The 23,482-nt window shown below is 45.6% G+C and overlaps 1 protein-coding gene across 2 annotated transcripts in view; it reads left to right on the top strand.

Moving 5' to 3' along the window:
* TRABD2B (TraB domain containing 2B) overlaps positions 1-23,482 on the top strand; it is a 499,500-nt gene that overhangs the window by 409,907 nt on the left and 66,111 nt on the right. Inside the window, exon 5 of one of the 2 annotated variants that reach the window (XM_030207549.1) lies at positions 20,521-20,611. The exons of the other annotated variant lie outside the window; for it this stretch is intronic. Coding sequence (XP_030063409.1) covers positions 20,521-20,611 — 91 coding nt within the window. The remainder of the gene's footprint in view (positions 1-20,520; positions 20,612-23,482) is intronic. 2 annotated transcript variants of the gene reach the window in all.

Genomic DNA, 23,482 nt, shown 5'->3' with positions numbered 1-23,482 from the left:
GCTGGCCCTGGTGAGGAGTAAGTTGTTCCAAGTATGTGGGGAGAGAAAGAAATGTGTTCTGTGTTGAGTAGATTCTAGTAAGCTAAACTTAGAATGGGCAGTACCAACCGTTAGTCATTTATTGACGAAGAGTCCTAATAGGACAATAAGGAATAGTTAAGCAAGAAAGGAGCACCAGTTCAAAGAGCCTTGAAAGTGAGTAATGCAACTTTACATGTGAAACTATCAATTACTGGCGCCTACCCTTAGGCACTAAGATATAAATTTGCCAGATTCTATAAATGGCGCTCAAAAATGGGCACCGGAAAAGATCAGCACTAAATGGGAGATTCTATGTATGGCGTCTGGAAAAACCGTGCGGAAATCATTTTCATCTAAGTGTATTCTATAAGATTTAGTCTGGGTATATAGAACACGATTAGTTGATATCCCAACGCCTAAAACTATGCGCATCCATTCACACCAACGAAAACGTGGCATAAATCCCTGCATGTAGATTTACACGCACTGGGCAATATTCTATAACTATGCTCATAAATTTTGGAACGCCCATGAACCCCCCATTTCCCCATCCATAGCCACGCCCCTTTTGAACTGCGCACTTTAGAATTTAGGTTCAGCTCATTACAGCATATGATTCACATACTATGTACGTAAATTCTAAATATTGCCAATTAGTACTCATGATTGCTTGTTAACTTCTGTTAACAACGCTGATTGGCTCATAAAGAGGGGCATTTTTGAAAGGGATGTCCACGTTTCAATTTTGACATCCTTGCAAAACGTCCTGATCCAGGGGCAGGGAAACCCGTATTTTCAAAACAAGATGGACGTCCATCTTTCGTTTCAAAAATACCGTCAGGGACGTCCGAATCTTTAAATTTGGTTGTCTTTAGAAATGGACGTCCCTAGACATGGTCATCTCTGATTTTCAGAACCAAGGATGTCCATCTCAGAAACGACCAAATTCAAGCCATTTGATTGTGGGAGGAGCCAGCATTTGTAGTGCACTGGTTCCCCTGACATGCCAGGACACCAACCATGCACCCTAGGGGGCACTGCAGTGGACTTCATAAATTGCTCCCAGGTACATAGCTCCCTTACTTTGTGTGCTGGGGCCCCAACTCCCCCCCCCCCCCCCACCAAAACCCACTACCCACAACTGTACACCACTACCATAGCCCTTACTGGTGAAGGGGGGCACCAAGATGTGGGTATAGTGGGTTTGTGGTGGGTTTTGGAGGGCTCGCTGTTTCCTCCACAAACGTAACAGGCAGGTGGTGGGAAGGGGCAGGGTCCGCCTGTCTGAAGTGAACTCACCCACTAAAACTGCTGTCATGGACCTAAGCATGACATCTGAGGCTGGCACGAAATATTTTTAAAGATGTGTTTTGAGAGCGGGAGGGGATTAGTGACCACTGGGGAAGTAACGGGAGGTCATCCCCGATTTTCTCCGGTGGTCATCTGGTCATTTCAGGCACCTTTTTGTGCCTTAGTTGTAATAAAAACAGGTCCCAGTGAAAACGTCCAAGTGCTCATCAGGGACGTCCTTCTTTTTTTCGATTATGGGTCAAGGATGTCCAAGTGTTAGGCATGCCCAAGTCCCGCCTTCGCTACGCCTCCGACATGCCCCGTTGAACTTTGGTCGTCCCTGCGACGGAGTGCAGTTGGGGACGTCCAAAATTGGCTTTCGATTATACCGATTTGGATGACCCTGGGAGAAGGCCGTCCATCTTCCGATTTATGTCGAAAGATAGGCGTCCTTCTCTTTCGAAAATGAGCCCATTAGCCAATTAAGTTACACGCATTGTTTAGATTTAGATGCAGAACGCTAGGCACTATATGTGTAATGGTATCAGTTTATTACTGAAATATGTAGCATATTTGCTGGATTATATATACACCAATATATTTGTGTATCTTTTAAAAATATATATTTGACACTGCAGCAGAGAGAATAGTTTCATTTCAAGCCCCTCTCTCTCCATTCCTTTTTCTGGGAACTTCTGAGAGCAGGGATAGTTAATTACAAACACTTAACAAACACAAAAGAGCTTCCTCTGCCCTCCCACCTAACAAAGGCATGACTAAGGTGGGCACCTGAATAAAACAAAGAACTCAGAGGAAGCATAAACAGGACATTTGCTTGTCAAAGGTATACCTGCCCCTCCCATCAGCTTTCAGACATGTGCAGAAAGGAAGGACTTGTAATGTGTATCTGCCCCAGAGACTGAGCAGGAATCCAGACAGCAAGTCTCGTGATGTCATAAGACATGAGACCAGGACTCAGGGGTCGTGTGCAAACATGAGACCAGGACTCAGGGGTTGTGTGCAAAAAACCAGGAAGCCAGCAAAGATCCACATGGCATATCCTCCTGCAGCTTGCAAGGTATAAAAGGACAAATAAATAATTTCTTGTAACATATGTAGAATCTGGCAGTAAAAGTGGGCCTTTATAGAATGACAGCACCCAGTGCCGGCCTGAGGCAAAGTTAACATGCCACCCCCCCACCCCCCCTCTTCGTGGTGTTTTACCTCACGGTGACATTCCAAACCCAGCAGTGGCAGCGATTCCCATATGCTGCCCTGCCGTCAGCACCCGCCTCTTCCCTTTACTCCGGCTGCTTGAGCTTCTGACAATACAGGAAGTTGCATCAGAGAGGCAGTTGCAGTAAAAGGAAGAGGCGGGTGCCGACAGTGGCAGGGCAGTGTATGGGAATCGCTGCCAGGCTTGGAATGTCACAGGTAAAATGCCGCAAAGGGGGAGATGCCACCCCTCCAAGGTGCCGCCTGAGGCCCATACCTGAGGTCCGCCCCTGTTATCACCAATTCCTGAACCCAGACTGACACCTGCTGGAGCCTGGTGTAAATGCTGATGCCCAGGTTGGGCACTGACCTATCATTCTGTAAAAATGCGCACAGCTTGTCAGAGTGCCCCTGTTATGCCCCTCCCACGTCCATGCCCCCTTTTGAGTTCCGCACTATGGCATTTGAGCATCAAGCGCTATAGAATAGTGCACAGCCAGAGGCAGTGGCGTATCAATGGGGGGGGGCCTGGGCCCCCAAAATTGGCTCTGGGCCCCCCGGTATGGCTGATGGGAGTCCCCGACCCCAACCCCTGCCAGCTGAAGCGTTTATCTGTCCAGCGCTGGTCTCGCACTTGCCGCCTCTTCTGTTTCGAGTCGCGCCATGCATGCTCTCGTTTTAATGAAACTGAGCATGCTCGCACATGCTCAGTTTCAGTAAAACGAGCGTGCAGTGCACAGCGCGCTGAAAACAGGAGAGGAATCAAGTGTGAGACCATCACGGGACAGATAAACGCTTCAGCTGTCAGGGGTTGGGGACCCCCACCAGCAATGTTACCTTGCCGTGGCAGCGGCGGCAGCAGCAGAGGGGGGTCTGCGGTGGCGGGGGAGGCGGGCTAAAATGTGCCCCCAACCACTTTGGGCTGTGGACCCCCCCCCCCCCCTTCCGCCGAGGTCTGGCTACGCCCCTGGCCAGATGTGTGCACAAATCCTAATTAGTGACAATTAACATCAATGATTGGTTATTAACGGCCAGGATAGTGAGTAAGCTACAGTCTTGATAGGAAAAGAGAACCTGAGTAATAGACTATCCTTCCCTTGGAAAGGAATGTGCTGCAAATGTTTTAATGTGCTTTATCTGGACTTGACAATTCCCAACCAACACCGCCTCCTGCCGCTGGCCATCCCTGCTCTTTGACTTTGAAGGCAACAAGCCAGAGGAGCTCTGCACAGATCTGTGGGTGTAATTGCAGGGCCTTTGAAGCTGCAGAAAAATGCAGAGCAGATCATTAGTGGAGGTAGAGCAGAAACTTGAACCATGGCCATGTACAACCAACCCACACATCCATTTTCCACAAAATTAGTCTTGAAAGGGACACAAGTAAACAGTGTCAGAGGGTCCTGGTCCTGTACACACATGAATCGAGCATTGTGTAGTGCTGCCATTCAGGCCTTGAGCCGCCCGTAGCTAGAAACTAACAAGTCTTTTATTCTTTTTTTTCCTCCATGTTTGGCATCAGCTTGACCCTTCCTGCAATTCCCTTCCCACCCTCTTCAAGAAAATAATTTTAAAAAAAAAGTAATGCATTGTGTGAAAAATACTTATCGACATCATTATGCCTCAGGTAGAAACTTAGACCAGCACTTTTAATCTTTCTGCGTCCATGGTACCATTTGCATACCCAGAGAAAGGGCATGAACATCCAGCATCATGGGACAATGATGTCTTTATAGGGGGGGAAATTTATTTAATTATTTGTTACATTTATATCTCACATTTTCCCACCTATTTGTAAGCTCAATGTGGCTTACATAGTACCAGAGAGGCATTACAGACTCCGGTGTAAACAAATACAAAGTGATGTTGTGGTAAGATAAAGTTCATGTGGCACAGCCACACTATGGAATCGTACAACGGAAGAGTTGTGTTATGTCCATTACGTTCTTTAGTTTTGTTGTGTTGCAGAGATCAAGCATTTATGTTGGATCGGTAGAGTATGTCTTTTTAAACAGGTTAGTTTTTAGTGTTTTCCGGAAGTTTAGGTGGTCATTCGTAGTTTTCAAGGCTTTTGGTAATGCATTCCACAGTTGTGTGCTTATGTAGGAAAAACTGGACGCGTAAGTTGATTTGTATTTGAGTCCTTTGCAGCTTGGGTAGTGCAGATTTAGGTACGTTCGTGTTGATTCGGATGTGTTTCTAGTTGGTAGGTCAATCAAGTCTGTCATGTATCCCGGAACTTCACTGTAGATAATTTTGTGGACCAGAGTGCAGATTTTGAAAGCAATGCATTCTTTGATTGGGAGCCAGTGTAGTTTTTTGCGAAGGGGTTTTGCGCTTTCAAATCGTGTTTTTCCAAAGATAAGCCTAGCTGCCGTGTTTTGAGCGGTCTGAAGTTTTTTTAAGGTTTGTTCTTTGCATCTCGCATAAATTCCATTGCAGTAGTCTACATGGCTTAGTACCATTGATTGTATCAGGTTGCGGAATGTTCCCCTCGGGAAGAATTGTTTTACACGTTTGAGTTTCCACATTGAGTGGAACATTTTCTTTGTTGTGGATGCCACTTGGCTCTCTAGTGTAGGTTGCGGTCCAATGTAATGCCAAGGATTTTCAAGCTGTCTGAGATAGGGAGGGTGTAATCTGGGGTGTTGATGGTTGTGGGGTTGTCCGCGTTGTGTTGGGACGAGAGGATGAGACAGTGTGTTTTTTCTTTGTTGAGTTTTAGTTGAAATGCATTATCCCTTGAGCCCATGATGTTCAAGCTAATCTTGATTTCGTTGGTGATTTCTGTCAGTTTAGATTTGTAAGGAATGAATATTGTGACATCGTCTGCATAGATGAAAGGGTTAAGGCCTTGGTTGGATAAGGACTTGGCTAGTGGGGTCTTAACATTGAAATACCTACTGTACATGAATTTGTTGTGGCTAATATGTCTGGAATTTAGATAAGGTCCAGCACTGAATATTTGAGTGTAAAAAGCTGGCGTTTAAAAGAACGATTACTGTGTAGGCTAAATAATGACCCAATTCTTTGTTTTACAGACTCATGTTCTACAGTGACGTACCAAGGGGGGGGGGGGGGGCGGTGGTGGCGGTCCGCCCCGGGTGCACGCCGCTGGGGGGTACCGTGGCGCGCGCCTGATCCGAGTTTGCTAAGCTTCTTTGTTACTTCCTGTTCCGGGGTAGAGGGAGCTGCAGCGAACGAGCAAAGAAGTTTAGCGAACTCGGAGCAGGCGCGCGCCGTGGCACCCCCCCAGTGGCGTGCACCCGGGGGGGGGTGTCATTTCGCCGGAGGGAGGGAAGGTGTAATTTAGTGGGGGGGGGGGCGCCATCCAGGCAAGGAACGCCACTGATGTTCTAAAACCATGTTAACATTAGTTTAATGTCTAGATTTTTTAATGTAGTGCAAATGCTCACAGAGCAAAGATAAGGCCGCTGTCTCTTAAAATTGAAACAGGTATTTCAAATTTCCCTCCTACAATACATTTGCTTTTAGCTCGACTAAAGTTTTGAAATCGTTTTTTTATGTTGGCTATGGCTTAAAACAAGTGACTCTTCCCTTCTTCCAGGCTTGCTTTGAATGGAATTTGATTTTAAGCAAATATGATACTAGGGACCTGTGACCTTTTGCTCATAAACCTGTTTTCCTTTCCAAAAGTTCTATGAAGAACACGCGGCCTTTGAAGAGCACTGTAATTACTGCCATAAAACGTTTTCTGATTCTGAACAGAGCTGATTTAGGCAGGGGCCCAAACATGTCTTCGAATCCAAGAAGGTCAGACTGTCCCGGTATTAAGAAATGGTCACGTGATAGGCTAAGAGTCCTTAAATTCTGGTTAATAAATCAGCTAAGCTGTACACCGCAAGAAACGAACAATACAAACTGATGACCTTGAGTTGTAAACCTTTTGCTCTAGGCTTTATACCTTGGTTATAGTCTACTTGTAGTAACATAGTAGATGATGGCAGAGAAAGACCTGTACAGTCCATCCGGTCTGCCCACAAGATAAACTCATATGTGCTACTCTATGTGTATAACTGACCTGAATTTGTATCTGCCATTTTCAGGGCACAGACCGTAGAAGTCTGCCCAGCACTAGCCCCGCCTCCCAACCACTAGCCCCGCCTCCCAACCACTAGCCCCGCCTCCCACCACCGGCTCTGCCACCCAATCTCTGCTAAGCTTCTGAGGATCCATTCCTTCTGAACAGGAATCCTTTATGTTGTGTTCATTTATGTTGATCACAGGGGATGACAATAATAAAAACTATTTCTGTAAGTAAAGCAGTACTTTATGTGTGGAAATAAGAATGTATGAAAGAGCACATCCAGCATATACATAAAATCATGTGCCATACGGCCTGATTACATATAACACAACCCACAGTAAATGGAGGGTGGAAATGAGTTTGCATTAATGTACATAATTTCAACACGACGGTAAAATAAACTGGGGTTAACCAGCGAAAACAAGCAGAATAAAACATGACATAACATAACAATACAATCGGGCTCATTTTCCAAAGAGAAAAACATCTAAAAAGTGGCATAAGTCTGCACTTGGACGCTTTCCTCACAAAAACGTCCAAATCAGTATTTTTGAAACCTATTTTTAGACGTTTTACTCTAAAGTCCACCAAAAGTGCGTCCAAATCTCAAGGGGGAGTGCCAGTTCAGGGTGGAACTTGGGCGTTCCTGAGACTTAGACGTTTTTCAGCCATAATGGAACAAAACAAAACTGCCCAGGACTAAAACTTAGACTTTTTGAGCTAGACCTGTTTTTATTACAAATAAGGCACACAAAGGTGCCCTAAATAACCAGATGGTCACTGGAGGGAGTCAGGAATGACCTCCCCTTATTCCTCCAGTGGTCACTAACCCCCTCCTACACCCCAAAAATGTGATGAAAAACATTACTTATCAGTCTCTATGCCAGCCTCAGATGTTATACTCAGATCCATTAGAACAGCATGCAGGTCCCTGGAGTAGTCTAGTGGCGGGTGCAGTGCACTGCAGACAGGTGGACCCAGGCTTCTACCTCCCCCTACCTGTTACACTTGTGGAGGAAACTGTGAGCCCTCCAAAACTAACCAGAAACCCACTGTACCCACATAGGTGCCTCCTTCACCCATAAGGGCGATGGTAGCGGTGTACAGTTGGAGATAGTGGGGTTTGGAGGGCTCAGCAGACAAGGCAAGGGAGCAATGGTGAGATGTGTACCCGGAAGCAGTTTATGAAGTGCCCTATTGCTGTCCTGGGATGTCAGGGGGACCAGTCTACTAAAAATGCTGCTTCCTCCTACATCCCAATGGCTTGATTTTGTGCATTTTGCATTTGGCCGGATTTTTTTTCAAAATTGGACCAAAAAACAAAAGTCCAAATCACAAAACATTGTTCGGAACAGTAAATTTTGAAAACAAAAGATTGACTTTTTTTCTTTTTTTGAAAATGACCTTCCCTATTCGGATTTTGGACGTTTTTTGCAAAACGTTCAAAGTCGGACTTAGACGTCATATCGAAAATGCCCCTCCACATCTATTCTGCAGTCGACCTCGCAGTCCTATGCGGATAACAAAAGCCAAGAAACTGGACAATCACCAGGAATACAATGATCAAAAAACTATTTATTTATTTGTATCCCGCACTTTCCCACTAAAAGCAGGCTCAATGCTGCTTACATAGTAATAGGTAACACAGAATTTTGTTATGTAAAGTAGGAAATTAAATATAAACAACGTTGCCTTTGGCACCTAACCACTTTACCTCTATTCAAGAAATCTAGACTGCCCCAACTTGTCATTTCATCCTTTAGATTGTAAGCTCCTTTGAGCAGGGACTGTACTTTTTTGTTAAACTGTACAGCGCTGCGTAACCCTAGTAGCGCTCTAGAAATGTCAAGTAGTAGTAGTAGGATGGATGGGTAGGTAAAGACAGGTGATAGAGAGGAAGGTAAGGTGGGAGATAGAGTCTGGGTCAATGTTGTTTTCTCTTCGGTATATGTAAGGTAGATGGGTTCATAAGATTAATCTGGGTCTTTTGGGTAGGCTGCTTGAATAAATGGTTTTTTTTTTTTTTGTTTTTTTTTTAATTATTTTATTTATAACTTTTAACAAATTATTACAAGAACACTTGTAATGAAAAAATGGAAGAAGTTTTACATCATTTTCATATGATAATCTAAATTAAGGTAATTACTTTATCTCTTCCATTTCGAGTCCACAATTTAAGAAAAAAAAAAAACAAGGTACAATTCCAGGAAAAGTTATTCTCATTAATACAGAAGATCAAAAAAAGGAAGTGAACATAATGTGCCTGTTATAATCCTTTTTACGGAGTGGATGTAGACAGAGTCTGCAATTGCTGACTAGAATTAGCTGCAAACTTAGAATCAAGAAAATTGTTCAATTGAATTACATCATAAAAAATATATTTAACTGAGCTGACTTTTATCACGCATTTACATGGAAAGTTTAACCAGAATAGCCCTCCCAACTGTAGGACCCTTGGACGGAGCTTCAAAAACGCTTGACGTCTCCTTTGTGTTACTCTGGCAATATCTGGAAATATTCTAATTTTGTTATTCATAAAGAGTTCATCTCTATGACGGAAAAATTGTTTAAGGACCCAATCGCGATCGGGTTCTAACACAAAGGAGACAATCAATATTGCTGGAATCGTTTTCATTTCTTCTTTTTGAAGTTCTTGCGTTAAATTCAACATGTCAAATGAAGCTTCAGATCTTTGTTCTTGTTGGTCCACTATAGCTTTTTGTTTTTCAATTTTATATGGAGGCAGATAGAAAATTTTTGAAATTGGAGGGTGTGCTTGTTCAGGAATCTTTAGAATGTCTGATAAATATTTCTTGAACATTATTAGTGGAGCCATTAAAGAGGTTTTTGGAAAATTAATCAACCTAAGAGTTTTAGCTCTTAGTTGATTTTCCAAATTTTCAGTCTTTTGATGCAGTATAATGTTCTCTTTTATCAAATTTGTTTGTATTTGTTGAGAAGTTTTTAATGCTTCATTACATGACAATAAAGATTTTTCAGTATTACTCATTCTAATTTCTAAAGCTTCAATTTTTTCCAAAGGTAACTGGGTTACTTGTAACACATGAGATATCTTCTGTGTAAAAGAGTTCTCGAGCCCTAACCAAGGCTTCCCAAATCGAGTCAAGAGTTATATTCCCAGGTTTAGAAGGCAAAAATGACTTACTGGGTATAGCTAGCTCAGTCAAGTCTCTCTTCATTGTCTGCTCTTGATTTCCAGCCAGCAATTCACTGATTCTTTTTCCTCCGACTTCCAAAGCCGGTAATTCTTGGTCTGCTGCGGTTCCCTCTACTGGATGCACTTCCAGGTCAGAAACACCGAGTGCTTCCTGCCCCTGCTGCAGACCCCTTGCCGGCATCATCGGAGGACTCCGCTGTTCGGGGCTAAGGGTGATATCGGCCTCAAGCTGAGGGAGCGAGGAACCTCCCATTGCTCCCTCCTGCAGCGAGGAATCCTGCCCCGTAACTCCCACAGGCAGCGCAAAACGGTCCATCGGTCCCGAAACCACAGCAGCTGTGGAGGGAATCACCCGCTGCCTGCCCCTCCGTTTCGCCATCTCAAGGTAAAAGTTTCTAAGGATTTGAGGGAAAACGGGTGGCGAACCGTCTGGCTAGCGTTCGCTTCCGGACGCCATCTTGTTTTTTTTCCGGGCGGGGTAAGCCCGAATAAATGGGTTTTTAATGCTTTCCTGAATGGTAGGTGGTCATGGATTGCTCGGATAGGTCTAGGGAGAGCATTCCAGAGTTGGCTGCCCAGGAAGGAGAAATTGGATCCATAATAAGTTTTGTACTTGAGACCTTTACAGTTGGGGTAGTGCAGGTTGAGGTACTTTCGCGAGGATACAGACATGTTTCTTGCTGGGAGGTCGATCAGATTTATCATATAGTCGCGGAGATTCTCCATGCACAGGCAGCTCCTTGTGACTCTGGGCAAGTCACTTAACCCTCCATTGCCCCATGCAAGCCGCATTGAGCCTGCCATGAGTGGGAAAGCGCGGGGTACAAATGTAACAAAAATAAAATGGATACTATTGGAGATTCTACATGGAATGTTGCTACTATTGGAGATTCTACATAACATTCCATGTAGAAGGCTGCGCAGGCTTCTGTTTCTGTGAGTCTGATGTCCTGCACGTACGTGCAGGACGTCAGACTCACAGAAGCCTGCGCGGCCACATTGGTGATCTGCAAGGGCCGACTTCTACATGGAATGTTGGAACATTCCATGTAGAATCTCAAATAGTAGCAACAGTGGAGGAGTGGCCTAGTGGTTAGGGTGGTGGACTTTGGTCCTGAGGAACTGAGTTTGATTCCCACTTCAGGCACAGGCAGCTCCTTGTGACTCTGGGCAAGTCACTTAACCCTCCATTGCCCCATGTAAGCTGTATTGAGCCTGCCATGAGTGGGAAAGCGCGGGGTACAAATGTAATAAAAAATAAAAATTATCTTGTGGGTTAAACCAAAACCTAAAAATGTCAATAATTTGTGCTTTTTCTGTTGTCAGTAATAGTGCAGACTCTTTCCAAAGAGTGCACACTTTTTGCAAAGAATGTGCAGTATTTACAAAGAGACTGCACTCATTTTGGGGATAGTGAACATATTTGCAAACCATCACTATCGGGAAAAGAGTGTGCATTCTTTGCAAATTGCATACACTCTTGAAAATATACCTCCTCTAATGGACAAATGCCTGAAAAAAAAATGAATGTTCCCAGAAACGACAGGAAATTACACAAAACAAAAAATGTCCAGCTGCCCATCCATATTACAAAGATCTACTGTAAATGTCTCGGTTTGTTGTATCTCCTCTTAATATTCTGCAGTTTTTCTTAATGCTGCTGTAGCAAACTAATTCCAGTTAAATGAAGGAAACACCGATTGAATTTCCAGTACAGTTTACAGTCATTTTAGAGCAATGACTTTTTTTATTGCTATCATTCTGATGGCAGCTTATTAACGTTCAGCTCTTCTGACTTTGAAGTAGGAAAGCCTTGAGGTTCCCCTAGGGAACGCTCTACTTGTTTCAACTACCCGTCTATACTCGTGCATTGAATTTTCCTTTTATTAAGGGGGTATTTGAGTCACTTTAATTCCACTTTTTCCTGACAAGCTGTATGCACTGGGGAGCCTGAGTAATGTAATACGCATCTGATTGCCAAACAAGAAAGCAGTGGATTCCCCACTTATTCCCCATTCTGCCGGGTTACTGCACATACATTGCACTCAAGGCAAACGGAGCTGGATTTCATCTCCTGACACCTCTGAGACCCTCATCATTCCTCCCTCCCAGTACCCAAAAACAATGATAGGGATCAGTGGCCCCAATATAACACTCCCCTCAGCATAAGAACAAATTGTGGTAATGGTTATCCCCACCTACTAGCCCTTCTAAAAGGCTGCCTGCCTTCATTACAAGAAAAATAACAGGGGTTTGGCAGCCCCTACCTAACACCCCCCAACCCTCACACAGGATCAAGAGCTTGGCATTTGGCAGCTCTTCCACCTCCCCTGAAGCCAACAAGCAAGGAGTCTCTTATGGAGAATTCAGACTTTAGTGGACATACATCAAGACAGAAAGATCCCACTCCGTAAAGTATGTGGTAGAATCCAGAGCAGAGACCCTCTGGAAACTCATGTGTCACTGTGAACTTGACCAAGTCACCTCATCCCACTGTGTGCCAGTTTAAGCCATTATAAACAGGTAAGGGTAGTAATTATTCTCGGAAGAGTAGCCTAGTGGTTAGTTCAGTGCAGTGGCGTAGCCAGAAGTCAATTTTTGGGTGGGCCAACAGGTTGGATGGGTGGGCACTAGACAGTGGTGTGCTGGTAAATGTTTAACAACAGGCTCTCTCCCTGGTCCACCTCTGCGGGCCCCCCCCCCCCCCCCCCCCCCCCCCCCCACCCCCCCCCCGTCCACCTGTGCACCTCCCCTCAAAATTGCAGAGCTGGCTATAGCCGGGGAGAGAGCAGAGGAGACGCTTCCGGGTTAGAAGCAGGAGGCAGCGTGTTTGAATCTCGACGCTACTGCTGCTGTTGAGAGTGAGACAGAGGGAGGAGGTAGATCGTGCGATCGTGGCGGCGGGAGGCAGCGTCTGGGAAGCGCTGCCGTCAGAGAGAAGGAGGCAGATGCAGGATCAGCGCTGCCTGCTCCCTCCGCTCCGCTGCTGGGTGGGCCTGAACCCAAACTGGGTGGGCCTGGGCCCATCCAGGCCCACCCGTGGCTACGCCCCTGGTGCAGTGGACTTTGATCCTGGGGAACTGAGTTCGATTCCCACTGCAGCTCCTTGTGACTGTGGGCAAGTCACTTAACCCTCCATTGCCCCAGGTGCAAAATAAGTACCTGAATATATGTAAACTGCTTTGAATGTAGTTGCAAAATACCACAGAAAGGCAGTAGATCAAGTCCCCTTTCTCTTTCCTTTGAAAATAGACCTACGGATCATCAGAACTCTGAGATGATTGTTGGTGTTTCTAAAGAATGAATGCATTATGTAAATCTAGATTATTGCTGTTACAGCAGTTAAATAGCTGGATTTTAAAAAGGTTTTAGACATGTTCCTGGAGGAAAAGTCCATAGTCTGCTATCGAGATAGACATGGGGGAAGCCACTGCTGTCCCTGAGATTGGTAGCATGGAATGTTGCTACTATGTGGGAGTCCGGAATCTTGCTGCTCTTTGGGATTCTGCCAGGTACTTGTGACCTGGATTGGCCACTTTTGGAAGCAGGATACTGGAATAGATGGACCTGACCCGGTAGAGCTATTCTTATGTCTTTAAACATTCTTCAGCCTGCAGGTGTGGCGAGTGATGGGCACTTGGCATCCCCACTGTCTACATGCTTGCTGCTGCTGTCGCTGCTGTTAGGAGCAGTACCTAGTAAGTGGAGTCACCACCAGTCTGTCTACCTTCTGAAGTTTATTACTTTACAATTAGACCCAGGTAGGCAATATCCAGGTCTTTTCTGTACTGCAGCTTTACCACAGTGAATTGCAGGAGCTGTTTTTGTGCATGACATAAAATAAGGAGAAAAAGGAAAAGAAATTAAATTCTGACTTGCTGAAGCGGGGTTTCAACTTTTTTCAAATGTGTTGCCTTAAGAAGGCAAACGGCAGAATGCATCTCATTAGTGTTTCAGCTACAGGCGTTTCAGGAGCCAATTAAATACACTATTCCAGTTGCAGATCACATTTCTGCAGCAGTAGTGAGTTCCAGCTGCAGGATCCAGCCATAATTTATGGTAATGTCATTCTGAAATGTCATAACATGGATCAAATTAATACACCCCATTTGGAAACTGAGACTGAAAACCACAAGTAGCAGACTACAGCTGATGCTAACACACATTATCAATGATAAGTTGATGAATATTGTTCTGAATATTTTTCCTGTTGCCGTACCATGCGAGGGAGGGTGTGTCACGCCAGCCCCCTTGGCATGAGCCCTACTAATACCACCCTACAACTCACCCTCCTATGTGGCACACACTGAAAAGGACAGTGGCCAAATGCCTGATCACCGATTGGGGTCTGTTTTGTCTGATGGTCTCTAACCCCTATCCCATGTAAGACAAATAACTTGCAGCGGAAAGTCAGCCAGGCGTCACCAGACTGTGTGGGATTGTGATATACTGTGGCGTTCTCAGGCACCGGCCAGCAGCCTCTGCTTCTGCAGGCTAGAATTTCAAACCAGCTTCTGAGCACTTTCTGAGACCGTGAAAGCAGATTTCTTCGTTATGAGCTAGAGGAAATTTCTGTTACAGTAAAAGCAGTGTGGAATGCAAGTTATTCACTGAACATTAGCCTGATTGCCACAGTAAGGGTCATTTTCAGATCTGCATGTGCTTTTTATTTTTTTAGCACTGGGGCATATTTGGTGGTGGAGAGAAGGTGTGCCTGGTGCTGGTTGGTTAGTCCAGATGCATCACTGTGCACTAACTGATTAGCATGCGGTTAGCGTGGGAGCCCTTATCGTCTAGAAAATAAGTGTCGTAAGGGCTCCCGCACTAATTGGGAAATTAGCGCACAGCCTTTAATGGGAGAAATACAAAATGCGGCCTTTTTATACTGCGCTAAAATAGCCTCAGCATGCAGGAAAGCCATGCACTAGTCATAGTGCAGTCCACCTTTTACATAAGTACATAAGTATTGCCATACTGGGAAAGGCCAAAGGTCCATCAAGCCCAGCATCCTGTTTCCAACAGTGGCCAATCCAGGTCACAATACATTTTCTGCTGCTTGTCTTAGAAAGGAGCAGTGGATTTTCCACAAGTCCATTTAATAACGGTCTATGGACTTTTCCTTTAGGAAGCTGGCCAAACCTTTTTTTAAACTCCGCTAAGCTAACCGCCTTTACCACATTCTCTGGCAACGAATTCCAGAGTTTAATTACACGTTGAGTGAAGAAAACCTTTCTCCAATTCATTTTAAATTTACTACAAATTCTTTTAAATGTTAGGGAGTTTTAAATATATTTGCACCTGTGGGAATGTTGCAGTTTTTCAAACCAAACAGAACGGTAGGTGAAAGTTTACCTGTACTATCTGCATTGCCTTAACCAGGGTCTTCTTGCTCCCCTTCCTTTTATTTGACTTGTAGTAGAGGCGTTGCTGGTGCACGGTGCTATCCGTAGCCAGGATTCTTCTCTGACAGGGAAAATCCTGGAGGGTCTGAGAACTGGAGTTTTGAAGCACCGGTCTCTCCCTTAGATACTAGCCGTTGAGCCCGTGAAAACGGGCTACTTTTGGAATGGAGGGGGTTCCGAGCCCCCCCCCCCCCCCGGAGTCGCCGCCGCCCCTCCACCCGGCCCAAGCAGCACTGTAAACTTACATCAGCACGCAGCAGCAGGCACATCAGCAAAGCTGCCGTCGGGCTTCCTTCTCTGCCTTTGTCCCACCCTCGTGTGACGTAACGTCGGCGAGGGCGGGACAAAGGCAGAGAAGGAAGCCCGCCCCGACGGCAGCTTTGCTGATGTGCCTGCTGCTGCGTGCTGATGTAAGTTTACAGTGCTGCTCGGGCCGGGTGGAGGGGCGGCGGCAACTCCGGGGGAGGGGGAGCGGTTCCGACGTCTGCAGCATGCCAGTAGAGACTTCCCTCTCTGTCCCGCCCTCATATTGAAGCGGGGGCAGGGCAGAGAGGGAAGTCTCTACTGCGCATTTGCGAGCGAGTACGCTCACTCGCCGTTTATATGTTTGATTGGTGCAATGGGATATGCATAGTCCCCCCAAAATGTTTATTTATTTATTGCATTTGTATCCCACATTTTCCCACTTTTTGCAGTAAAATGTGGCTTACAGTATGCCGTAGTGGCGATCGCCATTTCCGGTATGAGGAATACAACGTGGTATTGCATTCAGTACATAGATGGTAGAGTAAATCGCAAATTAAATTAGATGATCAGTTCATTTCGGCGTGAGAAATAAGGTGGAAGTGTATTCGCGGTCATTAGTGACAGAGTCATCGAAGCGGTCAGGTGTAGAGAGTTCGGTTTTGTCTAGTTCTGGAAGAGTTTCGTTGTCTGGTATTTAGGATGGATCATTCTGGTATGCCTTTTTGAACAAGTTGGTTTTTAGTCATTTTCAGAAGATTGTTAGGTCGTGCGTTGTTTTTAAGGCATTTGGTAATGCATTCCATAGTTTGGTTCATTTTTTTTAAGTTTATTCCACACATTTTGTTTTGTAAAACATTTTAAGTGTATATTGGAGCTATTTAACATGCATAAATTGTAAGTGGATTTTGTGCTTATCAGTTGGGCGATATTCAGCCTGCATTGAACAGCTTTTTTTTTAAATTTATTGATATATTATTAATGCTTGACAAGTACAATACTTGAGTAAGTAATAAAGGCATCAATTGACTATTAATAAGTCAATAAGAGAACAGGAAAGAAAAAAGTAAAAGAAAAATATAGGCCTTCTTTAGACAACAACGCGCATGTAGACTCTAGCTCCGTGACTGTCAGATATACTCCCTTGCTGTCTACTCCCATTGCCCTGCCCTTGGTAAGCCATTAGTCCAGACAAACGGATTATGCCCCTCTGTGCCAGAGCCGGTGGTGGGAGGCGGGACTGGTGGTTGGGAGGCGGGGATAGTGCTGGGCAGACTTATACGGTCTGTGCCGGGGCTGGTGGTTGGGAGGCGGGGCTGGTGGTTGGGAGGTGGGGATAATGCTGGGCAGACTTATATGGTCTGTGTCAGAGCCGGTGGTGGGAGGCGGGGCTGGTGGTTGGGAGGCGGGGATAGTGCTGGGCAGACTTATACGGTCTGTGCCCTGAAGAGGACAGGTACAAATCAAGGTAGGGTATACACAAAAAGTAGCACATATGAGTTTTTCTTGTTGGGCAGACTGGATGGACCGTGCGGGTCTTTTTCTGCCGTCATCTACTATGTTACTATCCAGCTTATAATCGAAAGTAATCGCCGGCTATTTCCCGACAGAAATCGGGATATGGCCAGCGATTTGGCAAAAGCGGCGAAAAGCGTATAATCGAAAGCTACATTTGTGATAGCTTCGCCGCTTTCCCTTCGCCTCGCCGGCGAAAGTTCAAAGGGGCGTGTTGGCGGCGAAGCGAAGGTGGGACATGGGCAGGCTTGGGCGTGGCTACCAGATGGCCGGCTTTTGCGGATAATGGAAAAATAAAACCCGGCGATAAGCAGTATTTCGCCGGGTTTACTTGGTCCTTTTATTTTCACAACCAAGCCTCAAAAAGGTGCCCCAACTGACCAGATGACCACCGGAGGGAATGGGGGATGACCTCCCCTTACTCCCCCAGTGGTCGCCAACCCCCTCCCACACTAAAATTATTAAAATACAAACCTTTTTTGCCAGCCTGTATGCCAGCCTCAAATGTCATACCCAGCACCCAGACAGCAGTATGCAGGTCCCTGGAACAGTTGTTGTTGCTTGCAGTGGACTGCAGAAAGGCAGAGCCAGGACCATCCCCCCCTACCTGTTCCACTTGTGGTGGGTAATGTTGAGCCCTCCCAAACCCCCCAAAACCCACTGTACCCACATGTAGGTGCCCCCCTTCAGCCCTTAGGGCTAGGGTAATGGTGCACACTTGTGAGCAGTGGGTTTGGGGGGGGGGGGGATTTGGGGGACTCAGCACACAAGGGAAGGGTGCTATGCACCTGGAAGCTAATTTGGTTGTTTATAAAAGATGTTTGAAGTGCCCGGTTGGTGTCCTGGCATGTGAGGGGGACCATTGCACTACAAATGCTGGCTCCTCCCACGGCCAAATGCCTTGGATTTCGCCGGGTTTGAGATCGCCGGCAGTTTTTTCCATTATCGCGGAGAAACAAAAGTGGCGATCTCAAACCCGGCGAAATCCAAGGCATTTCGCCGGTCCACACCGTATTATCAAAAAAAAAGATGGCCGACCATCTTTCTTGAAAATACGGTTTCGGCCAGCTGTTGCGCTGCCGCCAAAATAGATCGCCGGTGACCTATTTCGCCGGCGACGTTCGATTATTCCCCTCTATGTTAACAATTATGAGAGAAGGAGCTACATTTTCCGGAGAGAACTTGAGGAATGATATTAATTTGTATATAGTTTAACACACATTACACCCGAATCATTATACAGTTAAATCAATCTAACTTAAGATGTAATATCAAGCTGATCCCAGCTTTTTTTGGTTAACAAAGGCATTTAGTTGTTCTGATTGAAAGAAAATATATTTAAGCCCTAAGTATTTAATCACACATTTGCAAGGGTAGTTTAAATAGAAGGAAGCTCCTATCGCTGTAATTTCTTTCCTTAGGGCTATAAACTCTTTTCTTCTTTCCTGGGTTTGTCTTGTAACATCCGGGTACATCCATATCTTTTCCCCATAAAATAAAGATTGTGATTTCCTGAAAAATAAATGTTTAACTGCTTCGAAGTCTTGTTCCAACACAAAGGAAGCCAACAAAGTCTTTCTTTCAGGAGTTTCTGATATGGATGATTCAAGAATCTCAGTTAAATTTAACTTCAATTGTTTTTCATTCTCTTGCAGTGGAAGTTGAGATTCCGTCCCTAATTCAGATTCTGGGTTCTTTTTATTTGGTACATAAAATATACGATGAAGTGGAGGAATAAGGTCGAACAGCTTTTTTGTTTTTTTTTAAACACTGACCACTGTGGGCTGGACCTGCAAGCGCTGAATATTAGGGATGAGCTATCATTTGTGATGAAATGTCATTCACGGATAATAGCACACACACTCTTTTTCAACAGTGGACACTATCCCCTAATTCCATTAAAAGCACTAAAAAAATGCGTATGCAAATTTGAGTCTGTGCCCAATTTGCATGCGCATTTTAATTGAATAAAAAGCTAGTTAGCACCAATAATTGCCTTTTAACAAGCAATTATTAGTACTAATTCTGTTAACATTTATACAGGTAAATGTAGGTGCGAGTCGGAAAAGGGAGCGTGGAAATGGGAGGACCATTGTAATTACAAGAAGAAGTATAGAAGAAGGGGACTCCATGAGTGGAGGAGTGGCCTAGTGGTTAGGGTGGTGGACTCTGGTCCTGAGGAACTGAGCAAATGAGTTTGATTCGCACTTCAGGCACAGGCAGCTCCTTGTGACTCTGGGCAAGTCACTTAACCCTCCATTGCCCCATGTAAGCCGCATTGAGCCTGCCATGAGTGGGAAAGCGCGGGGTACAAATGTAACAAAAATAAATATAGGTGTGGGCATTTGTACCATGTTTTTGTTGGTGGAAATGCCGCACCTGCATTTAAGCGCAATCCCTGGGCTTAAATGCTGTTCTATAAACCGCTTAACTTTAGACACAGTTTATAGAATATCGCTACACACTTTTGTTTCAGTCAGGGGTGTAGCCAGACTTCGGCGGAAGGGGTGTCCAGAGCCCAGGTGAGGGGGCACATTTTAGTCCCCCCGCCATTGCCGACCCCCCCCCCCCGCCACTGCCTCCAACTTTGCCCCCCCCTGCCGATGACCCTCTTGGACCCCCCTCCCACCGCTGCCGTCGTCACCTACCTTTCTTGGCGACGGACCCCAATCCCCGCCAGCCGAGGTCCTCTTGCTTCCCACGCAAGGCTTTGTTCTGTTTCTGATGAGGACGTCAGACTCACTGAAACCGACACGCCCCCTTGAACTTTCGCCGGCTCGGCGACGGGAAAGCGGCGATGGTGTCAAAAAAGCAGCGTTCGATTATACCGATTTCGCTGCTTTTGAGTGATCGCCAGCCAACTGCCGATTTATGTCGGAAAATGGCCGGCGATCACTTTCGAAAATAAGCCTGTTAATCATCCAACCTATGTCATTATCATGATATTGTAACATCTGTTTAGTATCCAGTTCTAATATGCATAATATGAGAGACACATATAAATATATTCAGTATAAGCATTCTTGAATTAGCACTAATAACGATTGATGCAACGATCAATACAAGCAGCTCGACATAGCATTAACAATAACTGAAATTACTTAATTAAGGATCTTTGTTATTAGATGCTTGGTAGAGACAACACATACATTTGAGAACGCCAAGGGTGCGATGATGGTTCTCTACTCAGCCAGTCACGTTTTATTATGACTGACGTGTGAACTGAGCACTTTTCACAATATATTTAGATTTATATTTATCTTCATGTTTTAATTGTATTAAGCATAACTTGGTAATATTGTTTTTGGAAAATACCTTAAATATATGTAACAAAAAAAATATGCCTTTTTTCCTGCCGTGCTGAGGAAATGGACCTGCACACGTCCCAAACATGCACCTACACCAGTGCAGGGCACTTTTAGGCGCGCCTTAGTAAAAGGGCCCCCTAGCTGGCAAAAGCGGTATAGCAAATGTGAATAAACCATTATATAGAACTGAATATCTACCTCTAAATTTTTTAAGGTGTGCTAATGAACCAAGAGCACACTAACGAATGCAATGGAAGAAGTATGTATTACAACTAACATTCTTATCATTTCTCTATGTTTTAGGTCACTTCCTTGGCAATAACACTGTTATTGATGTACTGAGGCAAGCGGGATTTGAGGTGGAGCACACACCTGCAGGGCAGCCGTTTAAAAAGTAAGCTGGCTCATAAAACAGTTTTGAATACTTTCTCTGTCTCATATTGCATTCCGTGCTTGTTTGTCCCTGCCATTCTATGGGATCCTTTGCTGTAACTATGATGGCTGACATTTAACACACATACAGGAGGGCCTAGTGGTTAGACCACCCGTCCAGAGGTGGCCGGTTCAAATCCCACTGCTACGCTGTGATTTTGGGCAAGTCACTTAACCCTCCATTGCCTCAGGTACAAAATTAGATTGCAGTCCCTCCAGGGACTGAGAAATGCCCAGTGTACCTGAATGTAACTCACCTTGAGCTACTACTGAAAATGTGTGAGTAAAATATAAATAACTAGTAAAACATGCCCGTTTCTGGCGCAAATGAAACAGACGCTAGCAAGGTTTCCCTCCCGAACCCCCCCTCCCTGCTCACCCCTTCGGCGTTGTGAAGGCACTGACCACCATTGTTGCAGACCTCGTCAACGCACCCCAACGCCACCTTCAATGTGCTGGGTCGTTGGTTGTGAAGTCACTGACGCCATAGCTCCGCCCTCGACGTCATCACGTTTGACGTGAGGGCGGGGCCCCAACACAGTGATTTCGGTGGCTTCACCACCACGAACCCTTCGAACCGGAAGGAAGTGCCTGGAGGAACTGACAGTGACGTCAGTGTCCTCAGAATGTTGAGGGTGAGTTTTATTATATAGGATAATATGAGTAGGGAAATGGTGCAATAGGAGGCCCCATTGCTTTCAAGGAGCTAAGCCAGCACCTGGACAGATAAATGTCAGACAGGCCGGAGCTTGTCTATATAATTATCATGTAATTGTAAAGATTCATAAAGGAATTTAATCATTGTATTAAAATATAAAGCTAACTGATTGGAAGTAGGCAGAATATTCCCAGAGATCTCAGATATATGTGCTGTATTTGTTAAAGAATTAACTATCTGAAACAGCTTATCAGTATGAAAAATGTCTCTGGTTATTATTTATTTATTTTATTTTGTTACATTTGTAACCTGCGCTTTCCCACTCATGGCAGGCTCAATGCAGCGGGCAATGGAGGGTTAAGTGACTTGCCCAGAGTCACAAGGAGCTGCCTGTGCCTGAAGTGGGAATTGAACTCAGTTCCTCAGTTCCCCAGGACCAAAGTCCACCACCCTAACCACTGGGCCACTCCTCCATACCCAATCTTTGTCTCATGCCAATGCTCCCTTATCTCCTCCTATGCTGGCCTCAAACAAAGAAGATCTCACTATGCAGGGCCCTGTAAATGCAAGCCCATGCTGAAATGCTGCTGTGCACCACCCCCTCTGATAGGAAGTCTCTTTCAGAGAGAGGCTGTACTAGGAGTTAAGTGCAGGCCATACAGCACTCACTGCAGTTGCCAGGTGGGCGGTTTTCCCGCCCAATCCGCGACCCACTGCGGGAAATTTTTGTCCGCTGCAGGTCGCGGTTTTTTGGGCTATTTTTGGTGTTTTTGTGCAGTTTATTGGGCCGTGGGGTGGGGCTAATGACGTTTTGGGCGGGGTTTGATGATGTTTTGGGTGGGGTTGATGATGTTTTGGGCGGGGTTGATGATGGAGAAGGCGGGGTTGATGACGGCGGGGGTGGAGCTGATGACGGCGGGGGTGGGGTTGATGATGGCGAGGATGGGATTGATGACGGCGGGGGTGTGAACCTTTTGGGCGGGTTTTGGGGACGGGTAATTGGCAACACTGGCACTCTTCTTTAAGCTTGGCACAGGCATGAGGGAGGTGGGTATATGGCAGTGACAGGACTGGCAGGGGGAAGGCTCTCACTCATGCCAGAGTCGTGCCACTGTCCACCCCTCAATTCTGTTATTGTAGGTGGATGACTCGTCTGCCTCGTAGCAGAGTTAGTCCTGTAGGTGCAGAAGCCTGAGTAAGTCAGGTTGGGTATTGGAATCACCCCAGAGGATGGTGGGAGGAATATACTGTATTGATTGCAAAGTTTGTGTGAAATGAAATATGAATTGCTAATGTAGCCCAGGCCTTGCCCCCAGGCTAGACATAGTTCTGACCTGCGCTCACAGGGACAGTTCCACAACCACTTACACTCAATCACTCCACTCTTCCCTTAGTTCTAGTCAACACTTGTGATGAGCTGGGAGTGGGTTAAAGTCCCAGAATTGCAATCCGGGGATTTAGGATACGCTCACTCTCTCGGGAATCAGTTCACTCTTGACCCTCTGCTTCCAAAAAGCACAATGTAGTCAACAATCTATGCAAGAACTCAGCGTTTATTCTCCAGCTCGGCAATGGCAGGCAACGTCAACAGGCAACATCAAAACAGTTCAGCACTCCAATTCCAGATAAACTCAAACTTGGGTTTCAATTCTGTTCCTCAAGGAGAACTCCTGTACCACTTCTCCCTCCAGGTTAATTTACAATGGCAAGTTTCAATCATGGAATATGTACATTATATACAGTCCTCTCATTCATGCCTATCTTGTGAGGCAGTGTTATTCCCACTGGCTGTTTCTCCTTCTCCCAGAGCAGGTTCAATTTCCTGCATGCTCAGACTATTCTGTGGTCTGACCCTCTTCCAGTGGTGACCCCACTCTGGATCCACCCTGGTCTTGGGACTGAACTCTCCCTGACTCTAAAACCCTGCACCTGGCAAGGGTCTCTCCTCCGCCCACCTGTAGCTCACACACTTTATCGGTTGCCACTTTAGGAGCCACAACCCCCCTTTTACAGCCAGAGGTCACACTCCTTGCTCAGGATTCCCCTTCCCTTCTCCTGATCTCTTGGCAGGGGATTGTCAGGCAACCAAAGACCCCCTCTTGGGCATAATTCCAACCTCTTTTACCCTCCCCTTGCTAACTCCTCCCTCCTTGTCACTTACTCCCAAGGAACCTG

This window comes from Microcaecilia unicolor, chromosome 6 (assembly GCF_901765095.1).
Source record: "Microcaecilia unicolor chromosome 6, aMicUni1.1, whole genome shotgun sequence".
Lineage (NCBI taxonomy): Eukaryota > Metazoa > Chordata > Amphibia > Gymnophiona > Siphonopidae > Microcaecilia > Microcaecilia unicolor.
The sequence above is the reverse complement of the archived record's forward strand: the minus strand, read 5'-3'. Positions and strand labels throughout refer to the sequence as shown.